Source organism: Trachinotus anak, unplaced genomic scaffold (assembly GCF_046630095.1).
Source record: "Trachinotus anak isolate AG129_WGS33_773 ecotype Australia unplaced genomic scaffold, CSIRO_AGI_Tana_v1 ptg000003l, whole genome shotgun sequence".
Classification (NCBI taxonomy): Eukaryota; Metazoa; Chordata; class Actinopteri; order Carangiformes; family Carangidae; genus Trachinotus; species Trachinotus anak.
In genome coordinates this window covers 25,022,981-25,043,371 of record NW_027273854.1, presented here as the reverse complement: position 1 = coordinate 25,043,371, position 20,391 = coordinate 25,022,981, and the positions used below count along the sequence as shown (strand labels likewise).

Genomic DNA, 20,391 nt, shown 5'->3' with positions numbered 1-20,391 from the left:
CAAGGTCTGGGAAGGAGATATAGCTATGTAACACATGTCTATAAGAATACATAAACATACATAGATGTCAATATATGAAATTGTTGTAATCTATAATAGGTTTCATATATGATTTTAACATATGTTCTTTTATTTCATACACACATATAAGTCATTTATGGACATTCAATATATGTATTATACATATGTATATTACATTTGTTTATGGTGGGGCAGAGCTGCTCCATATTTCTAGATTTTAAAAAAAAGAAGGTGAAAAAACCCTAGACACTAACTGACAGACCTTCACAGATGAGTTGCTAAAGAAATTCTTACACAAAGAAACGAACCTCTCAGAGGAAACACGTCACACACTGTCAGAGAGTTCAAATGTCAAGTAGCTGTTTACAGACACCAGTGTGAGAGCTTGTTCATCACTTTCTGAACAAAGAGGCTGCATCCATACAGCAAAACAACCACAGACTGTCAGGAGAAGATGCTGTGGGTGCAGCAGTGTGAAGTCACAGTAACACACTGTGGAGATTATCCAAGCAAGAAGAAAGATTAGGGACTAACCTCCCACTGTAGGTGAGGTGGGATGTTCCTGATCTGCAGTTTCCTGGTCCTGAGGAGAGAAAGCAAACACCATGTTAGCAAGTTTAAAAAAATTAAAAAATGAAGACACACCAACACTGATGATGGTGGTTTGGGAATGAGAGAGTGAAAGGAAGACAATGAACAGAGCAGGTGGGAAGAGGAAAAGAGTGTTTGAAGTAACTTCCACAGATACAAAAAAAAAAGTAAATCAACCTGGTGAACCAGCACCACATCCATCAGCTGTGACTGTTTCACACTGAGAGCTTTACACCACATTTGACCTGCTTACCATTGACACAGTCAGCAGCTACAACCCTGCACCATCACTGCCCAACCACAGCACTGCACTGATCTAAAACTGCTGCTGTGTCAAACATGGTTTATTGTGTGTTGACGTACCCTGACGCTTCTTTGTCCAGACGTCAGTGGCTAAAAACTACAGTAAGGTCTATATGTTTGTCTGTTTAGGGTTGGGGACTCGGGCTGGTGGGGGAAGGATGGGGTGTGCCGGGAAACATATTTGATCTGTTTTTGTGCACAGGTTTGGGGATGCATTCTTGCTGTGAATGTTTTCTCAGCTGCTCAACCTGAACTGCTTCATTGCTGCAGATAAACCTCCCCAGTGATGACGCTCCTTCCCCTTAGGAACACAAAGAGCTCTTTTCTTGTGACCTCGGGTTCTGATCCATGTGATCGCTCGAGAACTCTCACACTCCAGGATCGTATCAGATCAGCTGTGGTTTCATCAGTTATGAGGAAGGTAAACACTGAAGAAAACTGATTGGAAATTATTATTTTTGACAAACCTCTGCACAGAAAAAAAAGAGTACATACACATTCATAGAAACAAAGTTGTCTAACTGAAAGTGATGAATAAACAGGAAACCACAATAATTTTCATCCCTGATACCAGCATTAAATGCAATATCCATTCAGGTTCTTTGTTTCACTGCACGTGCGAATGACTGTCTCTGGTCAGATCATAGGAAAAGAGACCGCTTGACTCTAAACTGTGTAAACTCAATATTCACCCAGATGGCTTTGTGACATCTAAAAATGCCAGGTGCTTAATCGACATCTGCTTCTCAGAAGCAAAACTACTCAAAAAGGAAACAAACAACCTGCACAATTTCACAACAGCTGAAGAGAAGGACCTTTTAATTTGTCTTAGAAAAGATAAGTTATATCACAAAGAACAACCTTGACAGGTTCTGGGACATGAGGAACATCTTCTGTACCCTCCTGAAATGTAATAATATAGAAGTAGAAGGATAGACTGATGAATTGATTGATTGATATATAGGGCTATATTACAGAAATGTAACATACATATATGTCCCTGTATCAATGATGTTGCCATATATTGCCTATAAGGGGACATTTTATTGTCACATATATACATCCTCTGATAGAAGATATAAGTTTATAACATATATGAAATACCCATAGTAAAACTTGTATAAATATATATTTTTAAATGTTTTATATAGTATAACATGTTGCAACCATATATGTTAACAATATATATTTAATTTAAGCCTATATATACACTATGTTTATTAAAACAACATACATATTAAGATTCTTTATACTCATGTATGTTTTTCTTATTCATTTCTCATTACTTTTAAACATGGACTGGATATATATTGATGTAACATATGTCTACAATATAAACATACATACATAAACACACATATTTGTATGGGCTCGACATACATGTCAATATATGAAATTGTTGAAATTTTGTAAATAATTTTTACATATATGTTTTTATTTTATGTGTATGTATATTCATACATGGAAATTCAATATATGTACATATGTTATGTTTATGTATGGGCACCCTTTTGTTTTCCATAATTATTATTATAATTATTATTACATTTTACACATTGTTTATTCATTACGATATCTGTTGTATCTATGTAATTATGAGCCTTATTGTTCTGTGATTTTCCTTTGCTGAAACAAATAATTAAACAATGTTTTGCTTCTGTCTTGAGCTTTAGATGCTCTGTAGCTCTGGTTTTTGAACCGATCCCTCCATATGACTGTTTCCACATCTGTTGTATTAGTGCTGAACCTTTGACCCTTGACCTCCTTACAGAAGCTGCTCACATTAAAGAGCCATGAAATATTCTGACTCACTGGAAACCACTCGAGATTATACGAATGTAGTGATGGGGAACAATGCAGTGTCCCGTCTTTAACAACCTTTATTCTCTTTACTATCTTGACCGCTCCTTATCCAACCCACCCAAATGAGTATCAGTGGCCCTCAACCCGAACAACAACCAACCCCCCATCTCCAACTCCCCAACTAAACCCCACCCAAATCCCCAGGAGGCTCCAGCACAGATGAATAGTCTTTTGTGCATCCAGAATACCTGACACCCCCCCATACCAAAAAAAATGGAAAAGCTCTTTGATCCTCAATCAATGCTGAGCTATATCACTAACTCCACCCCCCAACCTGCCAAACACACATAAAAACAGCACCCTTCCTCACACCTCCACACGCACAACTCACACCATACACGCCAAAAAATCTCCATGACCCCACCACACACACGCAGCTCTACCTTATCAACACATCAACTCCCCATTATCCTCTCCAACGCCATTCCTAACCACCACCCCACACATACATCCCAACCCCCATCAAGCCAACATCGGCGAACTTGTTTGACCCCTATCATCAGCTCCACGGACTACCCCCCATTGGCTGAAACCATGGCAACAGGTTAGGAATGGGTGGAGAAAGACGGTGGATTGGCGGGTGGACGGACAACAAAACAACATGCTTCACATTTACTTACACGCCCGTTCACTCATCTGTTCTCTGGTTTCATTTTGAATATCTTTGACTTTTACCTGCATGGGGGTGGTCTGCATTGTGAGGGTCCCATCCTCTTTCAACTTGAGCTGAACATCAAATAAGCCCTGAACATTATGACTGTATGCTTTTGGTTTCCACGAGCTGCGACATGGTCTTTTATTATCATTCCGACACAACCTCATGAGTATTAGTTTATGAGGCCTCATTGAATTCCACATTTTGTTGTTAATCACACATATACATGAAATACGACAGCTTAAGTTGAATAGAATTGGAAGTGAGTGACATAATTATCAAAATGTTTCATTCAAAATTAATTTTCACCACTGAAAGGAGAAAACACTTTGCTGGGACCCTCATCTGTTGACTCCTTGTTGATATGCAAAGATGGAAACACGCTGTCAATGAAGCTTGAAAATGTCTGAGGCTTGTGGATGTAAAAAGTGGAGCTGTTGAGGTTCCCTCAGCTGTGAAGGCATTAAATCCATGCTCAGCTCCGGCCTCCAGCGGGACAAAGGGCCGGAGAGAAAGGAGGAGGAGAAAGAAAAGGAGCCGAGAGAATGAAAAGAGTGTGGTACTCAAGGAGGAGGTGAAGAAGAGGAGCAAGGGGAGGGAAAGGTTTTGCTTCTAGGAGGGGTCAAAGGCCAAGGGTCAGAGGTCTTCAGACCAGACAGAGGTGGCCCTAGGAGCACAATGGGGTGTGTCTGTGGGTATGAGGGTGTTGCCCCACCCCTTCATGAACCAAAAAAACCAGAGGACAGACGAATATCCCCATCAGTACGATCATTGCTTTGCTTTGCTTTCCATTCTTTGTTCTTTAAAGGCAGCCAATGTGGTCTCCTGCCTCCCCACCCCCTCCTCACTGTCAGGGCAGCCACATGAGCAGGCTCCTTTTCAGAAAGTTCGGCTATGTCCACGCTGAAATTTTTTCATAAATGTTGTTTTAAAACAAAAACGATCTCTGTCCAGATGACTTTCCATACTAACACACCTGAAGAGGCATACAAACATATTCACACACACTGGGCACGTGCGAGCTGGTGTAAACAGGAAGCAGATGGTCTACTCGGCAGTTGATTAGCTGCAGAAAATACTACAAAAACAAGGAACAGCAAAGGCAGTTGAATTGTTAAAAAGCAGAATTTGTCTGTGAGCAAAGACAACAAGGTCAGTAACACTCGTATTTTGTTATCCATGTTGCTTTCACTACTGGGAGTCGAGGCTGATAAGACCCAACCAGGGAGCAACCATGCGTATATAGGTCATCCTTCCAAAGGTCTCTGTTTTTAACCGTCAAGACTACGACAGAATCCGAGTTTTCAAAGTAAAACATGACCAGTAGCGTTTCCAGAAGTCCCTGTTTCAGGTGCTCGATAACTCTGTGGATGGCAGGCGTAAACGTAGCAAAAGTGACTTTAAACTAAAACGTATTAGTGTGGACATAGCCTTACTTTTCTGCCTAATGATCCACAGAGTGATACATGTTCATTGCTACAGTGTGGGGCTGGGAGATTAACTGAAAAAGTATCAAAACCGACCATTAAACCCTCACTGAATTAATCCAGTTCGGTTAATACCAATTCCCTATGTGTGCGCTCATAAATTGTCCCCTTATAAAAATGCTACCTTGTGTTCAGTCACATGCCTGCGCCCTGTCCAACTAAAGTTCATCTACGTACACTGTAAATTGAAGCCGGCAATGTAGACGACACGAGCACAAACTCTGAGCTTCAACCAGAGCAGCTTCTACCTAAGAGGAAACCACGTTCGTTGTTCAGGCTCATTTTAGCTTCGGTGAAGACGACACTGAACAAACAGAAGTCAAATGCAAACACTGCAGAAATAATTTGATAGGAATTTGAATTTTGTCGACCCACATGTGAAAACAACTGAAGAGTCAACATGTTGTAGAGCAACTGGGAAGCCCACAGTCAACATCGCTGAAGCTCCACCTAGAGTTGTGAAAACTAATTCTTGAGTATTTCTACTCGCTCAGCACTGAATGGACCTCTGGTGACTTTATTGATCATGTCGTCCACTATGAATCCACAGTGAAGCAATGGAAACTTCCTATGAACATCTACATTCACTGTTCCCAGTGATATACACATTCATACAATAACATAGACATGATGCCACTCACAGCCACACAGTCATGTAAAGTCTCAGATGAATGACGACTATGAAATCGAGGGTTCGTGTATTTGAGTATGTGTGTGTTGGCAGTGCCTCATGGCTCCCAGTGGGAATTTCTGGAAAGACGCATGTTTGACGGGTTTGACTTTTTCAGACGAGCGTATACAACCCAGCTGGCAGGTGATGACGACTATTTTCACACGGTAACTGAGGTAAATATGCATTCATACTGATGAGATGAGATATTTGGAGTCTTTAGTGCACTTGGAAAAGAGGAAGTGTGGCTTGGCTTAGGTTTGGGAGATTAAAAGTATCTGTGATGTACAGTGTTCATTATTTCCACTTTCTTCAATCATCCATAATTGTTGAGCTTAAGGAATCTGCTACATCAAATCAAACACAAGAAAGGAGGGCAACAGGAACCCACAGTGAAGTCAAGATGATGCAAATGGACCTGATTCCTAAATATCCTTTTCCGTCCCAAATTATGGGGTATAAGCATGTTTTTAAAATGCAGGTAAACCCACTAATAAAAGCCAATTAACCCCTTTTCCACTTTAAAAACTTGTTTTGGGGCTGTGCTCACTCTTCCATACCTGGGAGCAGTGCAGCTACAGTGTTTCTGGTGTAACAACACCGTGCTGGGCAGGTGACAGGTGTGTTTACAGTGAGGGTTCACCTGTATGTTGTGTCATCAACAATCAATGCTGACTGGAGCAGGAGCCAATAAATACCCATGTACACTGCAGAGTCACTTGACCCGGGTGTGAACGCCAGCTGTACCCTTTTGCTATGCTGACAAAAGCCCAATGTCACCGGTGGAAAAGGGGCTTTACACTGAGACAAACTCTCACAGCATAAAAAAAATAGGGCATATGGTTCCAGCTGACTGCTACACAAGTGCTCATCAATATATCGCAAAGCCTTTTATCCACAGTTTCACTGCACTGAGAATTAGCGCCAATCTGCAGGGGTCCCCAGTGACTTCACCAACAAACAATGTGGGAATCCACAGTGCCTCCAGACCACACTCAACAAATCAGCATAACAGACTCAGTAAACACAGTGACAGAATGCTGCATGGTTGAAGGCCTGGCTCTGGCCAGTCTTACACAAACCTGACTCTGTCAACGATCACAGTTTTCCCTCTCAGTCACAGTTTCAAGCTGACGCATGTTTATGACCAGGTCACTGATCACTCAGCTCACATTTGGAGGTGGTCAGTGATGACCATATTGATGCTGGCGTCACAAGAAACTTCCTAAACACTGTTGATTCAAAGCCAAACAACCCTGACCACGTTTACAAGTCTGTATCCAAGATTAAAAATGGCCGCCACAATCCTCTCTAGAATGAACTGGCACAATTACACAATGTATGTGTTTTGTTTCTGTAGGAGCAGCCGCAGTTTCCCTACAGACAATCAAATGTGAGAAATGAATCAAAAACTCAACAAAAACAATGAACAAACTACTAGTTGGTGACAGTGAAACAAAATTTTTTTATATGATTCAAAAAAATGTATTATTTCAATTTCAAACAGAAAGACCTCATACAAGAGGTTCCCTTTAAAGGAGCTGTTTTTGCGAGTTTTGCTATTGCTGCATAACCAGCATTATCATTAGTGTTAGTTGTTTACTTACCAGTCTAGAAGACATGTTGAAAGTTAAGTATCAAACTTTATTCCTTTACTCACCAAGTCTCCAGTGGTGGAAAGTAACACCAACTTTAACTCTTGTTTTGCTTCTATTTCTGTCACTTACTTTCTTCGACTGAAGTTAGCATGCTAACCAGCTAGCCCCGGTCTGACGGTCGCTTTCCAATAGTTTACTCACTCTCTTGCCGAGAGTTAAACAATAAGATTAATACCACTGTGTCCATTAAATGTGTAGCTGGAGCCAAGGTTAGCATGGGTTAGCACAAAGAGCGCAAACTGGGAAAAACAACATCTGGTCGGGGCCATTACCATTAAGGCTTAGTCCTAACAGCAGCGGCCCAGGGTCGAATCCAACCCGCAGCCCTTTGCTGCATGTCATCCTCTCTCACTCTCTCTCCCCAACGTTCCTGTCACTTTCTCACTGTCCCATCTAATAAAGGCATTAAAAAGCCCACAGAAATTACCTCTAAAGCTCACTGAGTGACATGTTGTATTAATGCACACAGAATTTTGTATGAATTAAACAAACAAGAGATACCATGTTAATTAGAGAGCTTCAGAGGTGCTGGGAAGTGGACTTTGTTACCTTAGGACACAGACAGGCTAACTGTTCCCCCCTGTGCTAGGCTAAGCTAATAACTCTCAGCAGGAAATGAATAATCTAAAATGACAAACTATTCCTTCTAAAGAAGCAGTTAAGAGATCATCATGTGACTGGATTTTTTTTTTTTTTTTTTACTGCTGTGGTCTCAACAACAGTTTAGCATGAAACACATTTAGAGGCTGTGGTGTCCAGCATATCCATTACCTGCAACCATTACGAAAACCTTACTTCGCATGCAATGCTCTCGAATGTCCCCACGTACGAAGCAAATGCTGGCTGCAAGCTGGAGGAGCATGGAAGTGCAGGGGGTTAATATTTTATAAGCGCTATCTGGCCAGCATAAAATCTCAGGATGAATTTTTTATTTCTAATGGTGTGGAGCAACCAAACACCATCATGAAGCATTCATATTAACCTCGTTACCGGCCAAAAATCTTATCATCTGACCTCATGTCCTCCCATCAGCTAAATACTATTTATTGTTCCACCCTTAAACCCTCCCAGTAAGCAAAACCATCACTGCTGTTTGAGGACCGCTAAGACGGCCATTTCAGCCGGTAAATTACATACTGTATGAATGAATATTGGTGTAGAGAAGAGTTGAGGTCACGTTGAGAAAAGTGTAAGCAAATGCTTCTGTTTGATTCAATAGTTATTCATGCCAATGGCCAATGGCAGTCAGAGGAGGCTAACTCCGTGGTAGGATACACAAGTTCAGGTTTTAAAGCAGACATCAAGAAAGCCGGAAAGGAAGTGGTATTTGCTTAGCCTTTATATAACATATAAAAAAACCTATTCTTAATCATCAATAGAGAAAAATAAGAGCAACCACAGGTTTCTGCTCAGCATTGTAGCTTGACGAACAGAGGGTCATAGCTCTACTGATCCTTTTACTCTCAGTAATGATGACTTGATGAGCTTCTTTACAAATAACAAAAAGCTGCTACAAACCAACTGTCTAATTAATTGCTTAGGAATAGTATGTCTGAAGATTTTCAGTCAGGATTTAGAGTCTGTTGTGGCACAGAGGCAGCTCTGGTAAAAGTTATCAAGGATCTTCTCGCTTCTCTCTATACTTGTCCTCCGAGGTCTTAGCACTGCATTTGACACCATCATCATTATTCCAGGGACTGGAACATGTCAGTGGGCTTAAAGAAACTGCACTAGACTGGTTCAAGTCCTATTTACTGGGTAGATTCCAGTTTGTTCGTGTTAACAATGACTCTTCTGTGCACACAGAAGTCGGTCATGGAGTTCTGTGCTAGAACCCATACTTTTCATCCTATAAATGCTTCCTTCAGGAAATATTATCAGGAAGCACCAGATACATTTCCTTTGCTATGCAGATGACACCCAGCTGTATTATGAAGCCAGATGAAATTCATCAGGAGGTCAAACTTCAGGTACATCTGAAAGACATGAACCTGTAAACCACAACCTGTAATTTTTTTACTTCTAAAAATCCAGGTTAAACTGAAGTTATTGTACTTGGTCCTAAAGACCTCAGAAATACATTATCTGGTCATATATAGTCAATTATGTAAGGAGAATCTCCTTACGTAGCTCCGTTGTATCTTCAAGACCTATAATACCCTGTCATCCCAACATGGATGACCAGGTATGCCCTGAACCATCCAGGTATGTCCTGCTGCTATTGGCTGAGGCTGCTGGTGGAACTCCCATGATGCACTCAGCACTTTTTCTTTCTTCTTCTCTCTCTCCCTGTCTGTCTCTCTCCACACGTCTAGATCACGCAACTGCAGGATCTACTACCATTCAACGATTATTATCATTATTAGTATTATTGATTAGTTCTGCCATCATTGCTGTTGTTATTATTAATAACATTATTACACCTATAAGTATAACTATAATGTATTATATTATTAATATTATAACAATCAGTATGATAGTGCCTGAATACAACAATATATAGAACAATTTATAAACTGGTCTCTCTCACTCTTTTCTCTCCTTTCAACCCAGCTAATTGAAGCTGACGGTCGCCCGCCCTGAGTCCGGGAGTTTTTCCTCTGCGTTGCCGCCAGGTGCTGCTCCTTGTAGGAACTGTCTCTTTATAATATAGTGAGGTCTCAGTCTCAGTCTGTGAGGTGCCTTGAGGTAATATATGTTATGATTTGCTGCCATATAAATAAAACTGAATTTAAAGTCCAAAATCATCAAAATGTCACTGTCTAATCCACCGTTAGTCAGAAACCTGGATGCAATTACCCAGGAAACATAATGATACACTGCAATACAATACAAGGTCATGAATACTCTTTTTACTAGGTGATCTTGTTGCGCCCCCTCCTGAGTAATAATAGTATTTAAAAAGAAAGCGCAAATTAATTTGTATTTTTTGTTGACTGAACTTGGCGCAGCATTTATATGGAAGCATAAAGTGACGGTGTCTGTGCGCTGCCAAGAATCTTATCCTCCTCATATCCAGGCGGCCGGCTCTCTCCTCTCTGCAACTTCAACTCTCTTTTCTCTGTTGCCTCCTCCTATTGTCTGTCTTCCTTCCACCTTTCTTCTCTGCCATCCCTTCCCTCCACTCCCTCTCCCGGGACCAGATGCATAAATGATGCGCGCGAACAAAAACCATGCATGCACCATTTTCTGCACATAGAATGGTATCTATAGAGGAGAAATGTGCAGTGAGAGCGTCAGCGTCTCACGTATTCTCGAGGGCGAGTTGCACACAGTTTCCTAACGGAGACTGAATAAAGGACACAAGCTTGTTGTAAAACATTGTTTAGGTGTTTTGTCAGTTTTCTTGATTGTGTTAGAATTTTTTAAATCTACACAACAATAAAACTTCAATCCAAGGCTCATTTATGAGCTTTATTTTAATACATATTCATGAGTGATGCCGTTTTCCTTTTATTTCCATATGAGCCATTATTTCCTCATCAGTGATCCTTTCATTTTATCAACTGTGAAGCAGCGTGTTTGTAAAGTCTGCATCAATATAAGCTAAACAAATCAAAGTTCACATCACGGCAGGAGAGTTTTAAATAGACGGCACAGACAGGAGGAGACAGGAGGGAGAAACATGTCAGAGGAGGTGGAGAGAGGGAAGAGTAAGGAAGGAGGAGGAGGTAATGGTGCTAGAAGAAAGATTGAATTCTGGGTAACCTGAGCGGAGCACATCAGTGAGTGGAGGAGAGTGTGGCAGCCGTCAGCTGTAAATATGTGTAAATGCACAAGTGTGAAAAAAAAAAAAAAGAACCATGATGGAAAAGAGCAAGTGTGTTTTTTACACGGTAAATGAGGAGGAGCACTCATTTCACACCTCTGCACAGCCCTTATGGGTGGCACCATTTCCTGCCATTTGGGACGTCTCCTCTCAAACAGAGAGAGCGCCGCCCCGTCCCAGCTGTCATTACTCTCTGATTGACCCAGATTTATAGGGGAAAGATCAGCTCACGAACTTGACACAGACCCACTGGTCCACTGAAGCAGGGCCACAGCACAAACATCTGGGCCCCACACAAGTGCAGTCTCAGCCGCAGGCAGGGCCGGTTTAATAATCCACTGCCACGCCTCTCCAAATAACTACATCAGCAAGTGTAAGTCCATGTGTTTGTAGTGGTTATCATGGTAATAAAGTGTTTTAAACTAATTGAAGAAAGTCTGTGAAATCTAAAAAACCTCAGTATATCTTCTCAACAGACTGTTGAAGCTGTCAGTCTCAGGTCTTCATTAAAGCCTGAGCCTAAGACAGAGTAGATCTTACTTGGGTCCCTGCGTTCACAGAGGATGATTCTTTTATTGTGTTTCATAATTCAAAAAATATTAAATAAAATCAAACATTACTTCACAGGAAGAAGTTTTATTTGCAGAGTTAATGTGAATTTCTTCAGTGAAACTTTAGTGCCTGCATAATAAAGCTTCAGAAATACACAGATATACAATCTAAGAAGCGGCCTGATCTGGACTGTCATGTTGAATAATCATAAATGTAATCATAAATGTAATTTAACCAAGTTTCAAAAGTTATGACTTGAAAAACATTGTTTACTACAAGCTTGTTACAATTAAATTTAAAGAACATTGTACAATATTTATGATGTACAAAAACAAATAATAGTGATGATGTTGCAAATCTCCTCTTCGTGTAAACTGCTGAATATGACTGAAATGACTTTGAATGTGCACTTTATGATCTGACTGTGACGCCTCCTCTGTGACATGAGTAGATGGCGACAATGGTCCTGCAGCTGCTTCTCTAACTGGACGCAACACTGCTTCATGTGACAGCAGCTACCTGTTATGAAATTAGTTAACTAGCCACATAAACATGCAACCAGCCTGACACGCTGCTACCACGCTGCGTCCACAAGGACTATGCCTCCTCTGTGGCCTACTTTTACTTTTGTAATGACATGATTACCTCAAAGTTCACCTCAAGACCAATTACTGCTTCTCTCCATCTGACTGCAAGACTGGACTCTTACAGCTCTGGAGCTCTGATATTGTTTTAGATACAGTAAATAATCGTTCAAACTATTGATTCACCAACAGTAATCATTTACTTTTTGTGCAAATAATGTCAAATTAATTTGTAAAGGCCCTGGTAACTTATCCACACTGCAATGGCCCCTGCACTAAACCATGTTTAAAGGTGATTGTTGCACAATCAGAACTTAATAATGATGCAGCCATGAGCCTTGTAGAGCAGGCTGACAGCTCTGCTATCTGCAAAGGCACTCGTGTAAAGTGTGTGTGTGTGTGTGTGTGTGTGTGTGCTCTGTACTTGTACATTATTGCATTTTCTTCCCTTTATAGCTCTTAATTTCATATGCCTTGGTTTTATAAAAGAAGAAAACAAACGAGATAATAGAAAAGTAAAGCTGCAAATATTCATATCCTAAGTAGCAGAAGAAAAAACAAATTTCTCTTCAAACAATACATATTAAGTTTTACCTTTTTTTCTATTGATCGTTTTCAGTATTATTTTATGCTTATTCCTTATAATGATCATCATCAGTGGTTCTCCCACAGTCACGTCAGGAGACCGGGCTACATAACATATGAACGCCGTGTCTTCCATGCCGTGATATGACTGACACGGGTGACCGTGTCACCGTCGGTGTGTGTGCAGACTTTTAGCAGAATAAACACGCGGGTATAACGCAGAATATAACTGAATAGAAAAGCCGACATCTGCATATACGGAAGAAATTTTCAATTCGACGGCATTAGAAAAAAAAATATTTACAAAGGAAAAAGGCGGAATGACGGAAGTTACAATTAGACACAGAGAGGGCGACATGTTGCAGAGAGAGGGAGGCCTCAGTTCTGGAATTCATTTAGGGGAAAAAAGAGGAGGGGGGTGCAACAGCATGGGTCAAAGTTCAGGCTGTGTTCTCCTCTCTGACCCCGCCTGCAGCTGGTGCGACAGCCCTCCATTTTGGAGGCGAGGGTCTCCATTTTGAGAAGGTGGAACTGACTCAACCGGCGGTTATGTAATTAGGGCGACTGTTTTTTTGTTTTGTTTTTTAATTATCATTTTATAAAATATCGAAATATCTTATGGACATCCACCTCGAGATTGAGTTTGTTACGTAACTATCGCGAGAAGAGCCGCGGGAGAAGAGCGGAGCAGCGGGAGCAGCTCCCGCAGGCCTGAGCTGATCATCAGACCCTGTGTGGTAGGGAGCTGATTAAATACCCAACACGGAAAATCACACTATGATTGTTGAAATTCATGGGAAAGTCAAATTCCAAATGAAACCTATAAACCGAGAGGAGCTGCCGATGAGAGACTCAACACCTTCAGCAGCTCTTCCCTCAGCCTCCTCTCCTGGCTCCCTCCCTATTCGCCATTTTGTGACGCCTATAGCCACCAATTCATGTTATGGACACACTGCAGGAGGGGGTGGGGGCCCACAGGAAGGCGGTGTAATGAATCCATGGTTCTCATTTATAAACGGAACTAGGGTGAAGTCGGAGTTAAATGCTATGTCCCTGTTGTATAACTTAACGACTCCTGTTTCAGTTGTTGGCTTTTTTTTTTTTTTTTTTTTTTAAATAGAGGAGCCCAGACAGTGGAGGGGGCCTCGATACTCCTTTAAATAAAGCCAGGACATTACCAGGGTTGGTTCTAACGTTGTTTAAATTACATTTAACTGCATTAAGACATAATTCTTCTAAAGGGGTCAAGAACATGGGTGCTGTAGGCGTAAGGTCAGAGGCCGAGGCCGTCAGTTAGCCTACTTTACGAGCCTTTTTTGGTCTGAAATGGTGTGAACTTCTTCATGGTTCGTATTTTCTTCTGCAGTGACTGTTTAACTTCAGTCTGAGAGGCGGAGGGAGGCTACACGCGTCTCAGGATTTCCTATAGGTTATTTCCATATGTGCTGTTTCCATACTGCTCCGCGCATAAACCGCATAGTGCGGACAAAGCCAGATTTCCTGGTTCAGTAAAACACCACCTCTCTCCCCCCCCTCTCTCTGTCTCACACAAATACGTAGATACATGTGTGAGCCAGTACGCGGCCATCTTGACCAGGCAACGCCCATTTACTACAATGAGTATGCGGTCACATGACAGCAGAGAACTCACCAGAACGGAGCACATGCAGCACATACATAGGTGGAGGAGGGGTGGGGGTGGAGGTTGGGGGGGGGGGCACCACCAGTCCACATGCGCCATTACATGAAGATGGGATCATGCAGGCGGTGTGTTGGGCCGTGGGCCGCCTCAGCCAGGGACACAGCACAATGATGCCTCCACCCGAACCATCACTCTTATCTCACAGCTGCCTCCATGAGCGGTAGATGGATGGATAATTGTCGTTGAGGGTTATACAACAGAGCACTAGATGCTCCCCCCTCCCCGTAGTTCTGCTGTAGTAGAACGCACGCGGGGACACACCTCCCTCTGTGAGCGCGCACAGCCACGCGCGTCCTCCTCAGTGTGTAAACACATCCGGAGAAGCTGAACCTCTGCGCCACAGCCCCCCACTGCCCCGCACAGCCCCGCACAGCCCCGCACAGCCTCTTCAACAATAAAATTATTCTTCTCTTCATATTTAACACGGACACGGTCTGCTAGCGCGCGCTGCCAGGAGCGCGCTCCCCTCCATTCATGAAGCGCGTAAAAAAAACTACGCGAGAGTTACTACAGCGCGAGGGGGGGTCCGCACCGCGCAGAGGGAGGGAGGGGGGTACTATAGAATGTGTGCCATGAGTGCTCAGGCCTGAGACTCATCGGGGGGTCTCGGTGTTGCAGCGGAGAGGGAAGAAACTAGGTCTGTGTACTGGTTCGGCTCTCGGAGCTTTCCGTTGGCTCTCAGCGGCGGGAACACCGGTTAAACCCCCGCTCCACTCTCCACACAGGTGAAGGCTGTGGAATAAAGCAGGTTAATACACGACGACAAGCAGCCGCTGAAGTCAAGCCGAAGCCGTTCCAGGGGCAGGCTGCATTGTTTCTAATCTGATGTGGCAGGAAACTGAGACGAGTTGGCTGTGGGTTAATGAGAGATTAATACAACTTACTGCAACGTTCCCAAGTCAAAGTGAAAGGCTAATTATCAGTGCTGGTGTCTTACAGACCAAATGTAATAATAAAAGAAGCCTGCAGCTATGTAAAGCCGAATGAAGTAGCACCAGGAGATACCGCAGTATGGCGGCTGAGGTTTCAACCAGTCAGAGCCGTCCATACTCCTCTGTCATAACTTACTGTCAGACAGAGGAGCTTCCTCCCTCTTCTTCTTGTAGCCAACATTTTCAATCGTTTGTCCTTGAACATGAGTCAAAGCTTCTCCACGACTTTTATTCAAAGATGAACATTGAGGACAAACGGTGTAATTGAGACAGGCCACTCCCTGCTGCAAGATTTACAGAATCATCAAGGACAACGTTACCTTCTACAGAAAAAACAAGCTGGTTTCCACATTATTCATTTTACCAGTTGATCAACACATTTTAGAAAAACTTTATTTACTGAAGGATCTTAGAGTCCTGAGATTGAATAAACAGCATTTTGCAATCAACTAGAAATTTCTAGTCCTATTATTTGATATATTTACAATATATGGGCCTTATATCTTTCGATATGATAAAAAAAATGTAAATTTCTCCTGTCTTGCAGTTGAAACTTTTTTTTCAAAACAAAGTACTAGTACAGTCCAGAAAAAGCAAACTAAAGCTCAGCCAAAGACAAAACTCTCAAGACAAAACACAAATTTTATGAAGATGAAGAGTGTAAAAAATCATGCTTCAGTTCTAACAGAATTATAATTTCCATATTACCCCACATGTTTAAAATGACCTTCACTGCTGCCAAGATCCCAACTATTTATTTCAAACTTCATTCTAAAGAATTTTTGACAACTTTTGATGGTTTGATTACATCAACATTTTTAAAACAATAATAAGGAAAAAAAGTTTGATTAAAACTTAAAGAAAATATGACAGGTATAGAGGACTGAAAGGAAATTACATTCAGTCAGCTGCTGAGGTGTAAAAATGATTTGATTTGATTTTTTATATTTTTATTTTAACTTTAACTTTTCAAATGTGAAGGATGGGTCTGCTGTAAGTGTTTTTTATATTTCTAAGTTACACTAATGTTTTTTGGGGACATTTATAAGTCACATGTAAAACTGTAAATGAAACATTCGAAAATATTCACAAATATTTTCATCTTCATGAAAAATTGTATGAATAACAAAAATACCATTTACCATAGTTTTAAGTTTTGAGACATTAGAAACAATGTAATTAAATGTTTTTTTGATGTATTAAAGTAACAGACTGTTTTTAATGGAAATACATCATTATTCCTAAAAGAAAAAAATCTTTTAATGCTTATCCCATAAAAATTAGTCTTATCATTTTTGATATTTCAATGATACCAGGACAGAAAGGAAAAGGGTGGAAAAAGCTAATTTATGTGTGGAATCTATTTCCAACGCAGAGTCAGAACAGAAAGTCTTCCACTCAAGAGGAAAAATATTCTGTCGTTTGGTACCAAGTGACATGTGATGATGTTTTATATTATTTTAAAGCTCATCAGCACAGGTTAAAGACAGGCCCAGTTAGTTGAGCCTTTACATGTACAGTTTACTACTGGTCTTTTGGGGGGGGGGGGTTACCTTTCTGCAATATAAAGTAGGCCCACCCATATAAAATGTACTGATGTTTGTGTCATCAAGCTGATTGAAATAAACTTCAGTCATAAAAACAGAACTTTAATAATCCTCCCAGTTCTAAGATTCTACTCAGTGAAAATGTATAAATTTGTAATAATGAAATTAACACTTCTTCTGTCTTTAAAGATTTCCTGTTGGTTGAAAAATATTACTCTTATGTTTTTGTCAGCATGTGGGCAGTTTTTCTATGAATGGGATGGAAAATATTAATTAAAGGCAACTGATTGATTATTCAGAAGTCTGATCACTAAACAGGCCATTCTATCCTTAAAGGCAACACATGTCATTTCTCAACAAACAAGAAATAGCTGCTTGTGGCAAAACAATAAAAAACATGGGGGTGGAACTTTTTTTTTAGATTTCTGAAGGTTTACTTCTTGGACTGAGTGAAAATCAATTGAGCGGGGCCCAGCCTCCATGCTCCCCTTTTCAAAAACAAAATGGGGGAGAGGAGGAAGATAGGAGGGAAGGAGGGAGTTCCTGCTCCGTCGAAATGACGCAAGTGTGCGTGTGTCTGTGTGTGTGTGTGTGTGTGTCTGTGTGTAAGTGATGTCAGCCTTCACTTTGTTTTGAATCAGCACAGAGCAGGGCGGGACCAACGGCAGCCTATAGGAGAAGCAGCAAGAGAAGGAGCGTCTCCACACCACACACACACACACACACACACACACACACACACACACACACACACACACACACACACACACACACACACACACACACACACACACACACACACACACACACACACACACACACACACACACACACACACAGCCTCGCCTCCTTGGATTTCATTTCCTTGTTTGCAGCTTTGAACAGCAGAGGGCCAACTGAGTCACTCTGCTCCTCTAACTCCAGCAAAACAAGCCACTGAGAAAAAACTGATCTGCAGGGGACGTGAAAAAAGACATGGACGTTTTCATCTGAAGGAAAACCGTTCATTCACCTGAACAGACCAGTGAACACACGATGAAATACACCAAAGTATGAATCTAAATGCTACTACACCACCACTACTATACTACTACTGCTAGTAGTACATAAGATATGGAGTACAATAATAATAATAATAATAACATAACAATGCATAACTGCATATAACAATAATAATAATAATAGTTTGACCAGAATAAAATTCCTCTTTTCACATTGTTAAAATCACACCATGGGGCAGGGCCCACCCAAACCTTTTTGGGGCCCCAAATAGATCTGAGTGGTCCCCCTTCCCAGTGTCCCTCTAAACACATCGTTTAGCAGTCTCTTACAAACCTCCGAGGAAACTACAAATTATGTTGAACTATATTTACCATCTGTAAACTCTTTGTATTTCCACATTTTCTTTTAGCAACTCAAACTCAGATTATTTGTCTTATTCAGTTTTTTTTTTGTTGTGTTGTTTTTTTTCCCGTCAGGGCACATGCCTGTGACTTTCCTGGTAAATTCAGAGTCTTATTAATCAAACTATACTGTGTGTAAAACTAAAGATCCCCTCAGACATGTTTCATTCATGAAGACACTGCTGTGAATAATTATTTACATCTGATACAAGACATGTTTTAATGGAGCAGTTAAAAATTCTTAAAATCAAATCTGCTCTTTCTCCCCATGTGAAACAAAAAATACAAATACACAAATTTTGTTTCTTTCAAAGCTAAACAACAAGTAGTACAGTGAGTCTGTGGCTGGGTTAAAGCAACAAAAGCACCATGGTTCAGGTTGGGAAAAGATTGTGCCTTGGTTCAGTGGAAATAAAAAAGTGGAACATATTCTGTCAGAAAACAAACATGTTTGTTGTCTGAGATCATTTTTACTGACATGTTGCCAAACTGACAAAATATGTAAATTAACAATATCTGTTCATTATATTAATAGAATCAATTACATTTCCTGCTGAACTAATATCTGCTGTTGTAGTTGAGTTGTATATAAACATAAGGGTTCCTGCAAACTGGACAATGACTGTCCTCTAAGCTCGCTGTGATGTCACCGTGTCCTGTTTGTACATCCATGCGTTAAATTAAAGTCATGTGTTAAGTTAAAGTTGCAAAGTGACGCTCAAACATCTAAACCAAGGGACAATAAGCAGAATGTGTTTCTGAATGGTGGGGGCCTTTAAATCGTTCTAAACTGAATTTAAAACATGTTTCTGTGTGTGACATTTTATGCACAAGCCTGATTTGGCTTTCAGATGTCAGAGATAATCACTGTCTGTGTGTCAGCTGGAAACAGTTATTCATGACACTGACTTCAATGTTCAAATGTGCATGGAGCAGCTTTTCTTTCTTTATTCATTTCTGGCTAAGAAAGTTTGGTTAGAAACTGGTGAGTAAAGGATCCTGAGGGACCAGCAAACATCTTCTTATGTTTAGTTAATAACTTAACAGCTATATGGCAGATCTGAATTAAAAATAATTCAATTAAAATAGATAGAAAATAAACTTCACATGTGCAATTTATTTGTCAATTTATTTGCAGTTTTCAATAGATTCTCTCTCAAACTTCTGAGCACTGATACTGGGCCTTTCTTTAGCTCCCTCATGATTCACTTCTGTTCAAACACTGATGATTTAGTCAGTGAATGTTGTTGCTGTGTCGGTCAGGGCCTAAAAATACAGCTGTGGTATGTGTCCATCATCTCGTCAGAGTCGGTGGCATTTGTTTTCTGTCCCTCCCACAAGAATCATTTCTGCTGTTGGAGCCGCTCCTTTCATTTTCAGCTGTGCTAACTTCACCCATCAAACTGACACACACTGCCGCCGCCGCCGCCGCCGCCGCCGCCCCCCCCCCCCCCCCCCACACACACACACACACACACACACACACACACACACACACACCCACACCCACACCCAACATCACAATGTACAGCTCCTGTGACGCCTCCCTTCTCACACACACACTCGTTCCTCCAGACCACGTGAGCCAGGGCAGTGGATGTGATACGGCACACCCACTGCTTGCACACACCCACTTCGGGTGGTGGTGGGGGTGGAACATATTACTGCACTGGGGGGAGGGGACTCCGCTCTTTCTCTTCGTCTCTCACCACTTCTTCTTCTCCTCCTCCTCCGCTCTCTATCCCTCTGCTTCCTTCCTCTGCAGTTCATATGTGCCTGCATGCATGCATGCGTGCACGAGCATGTGTGTGTGTGTGTGTGTGTGTGTGCATGTGCCATAGCACATGCCAGTGTGTCAGACATGTGACCAGCAGGCAGAGCCTCCATTTTAACTCTTTGAGAATCTCAGTGCAGGAGGAGGACGAGAGGAGAGAGGCTAATTGGGGGTGGGGTAGGCGGGTGGGTGGGGGGGTTGACAGAAAGCAAACAATGAGCTAAAGAGTAAAGTGGCTAACACTGTGTTTCACTGTTAAAGCAGCTATTTACACTGTGGAGAAAAAAAAAACCCC

The 20,391-nt window shown here is 41.5% G+C and overlaps 1 protein-coding gene across 1 annotated transcript in view; it reads right to left on the bottom strand.

Annotated features, from left to right (window-relative positions):
* The window catches only part of igf2bp1 (insulin-like growth factor 2 mRNA binding protein 1), a 68,720-nt gene that overhangs the window by 26,761 nt on the left and 21,568 nt on the right, over nucleotides 1-20,391 (bottom strand). The window contains exon 3 of the mRNA XM_071474840.1: nucleotides 556-604. Coding sequence (XP_071330941.1) covers nucleotides 556-604 — 49 coding nt within the window. The remainder of the gene's footprint in view (nucleotides 1-555; nucleotides 605-20,391) is intronic.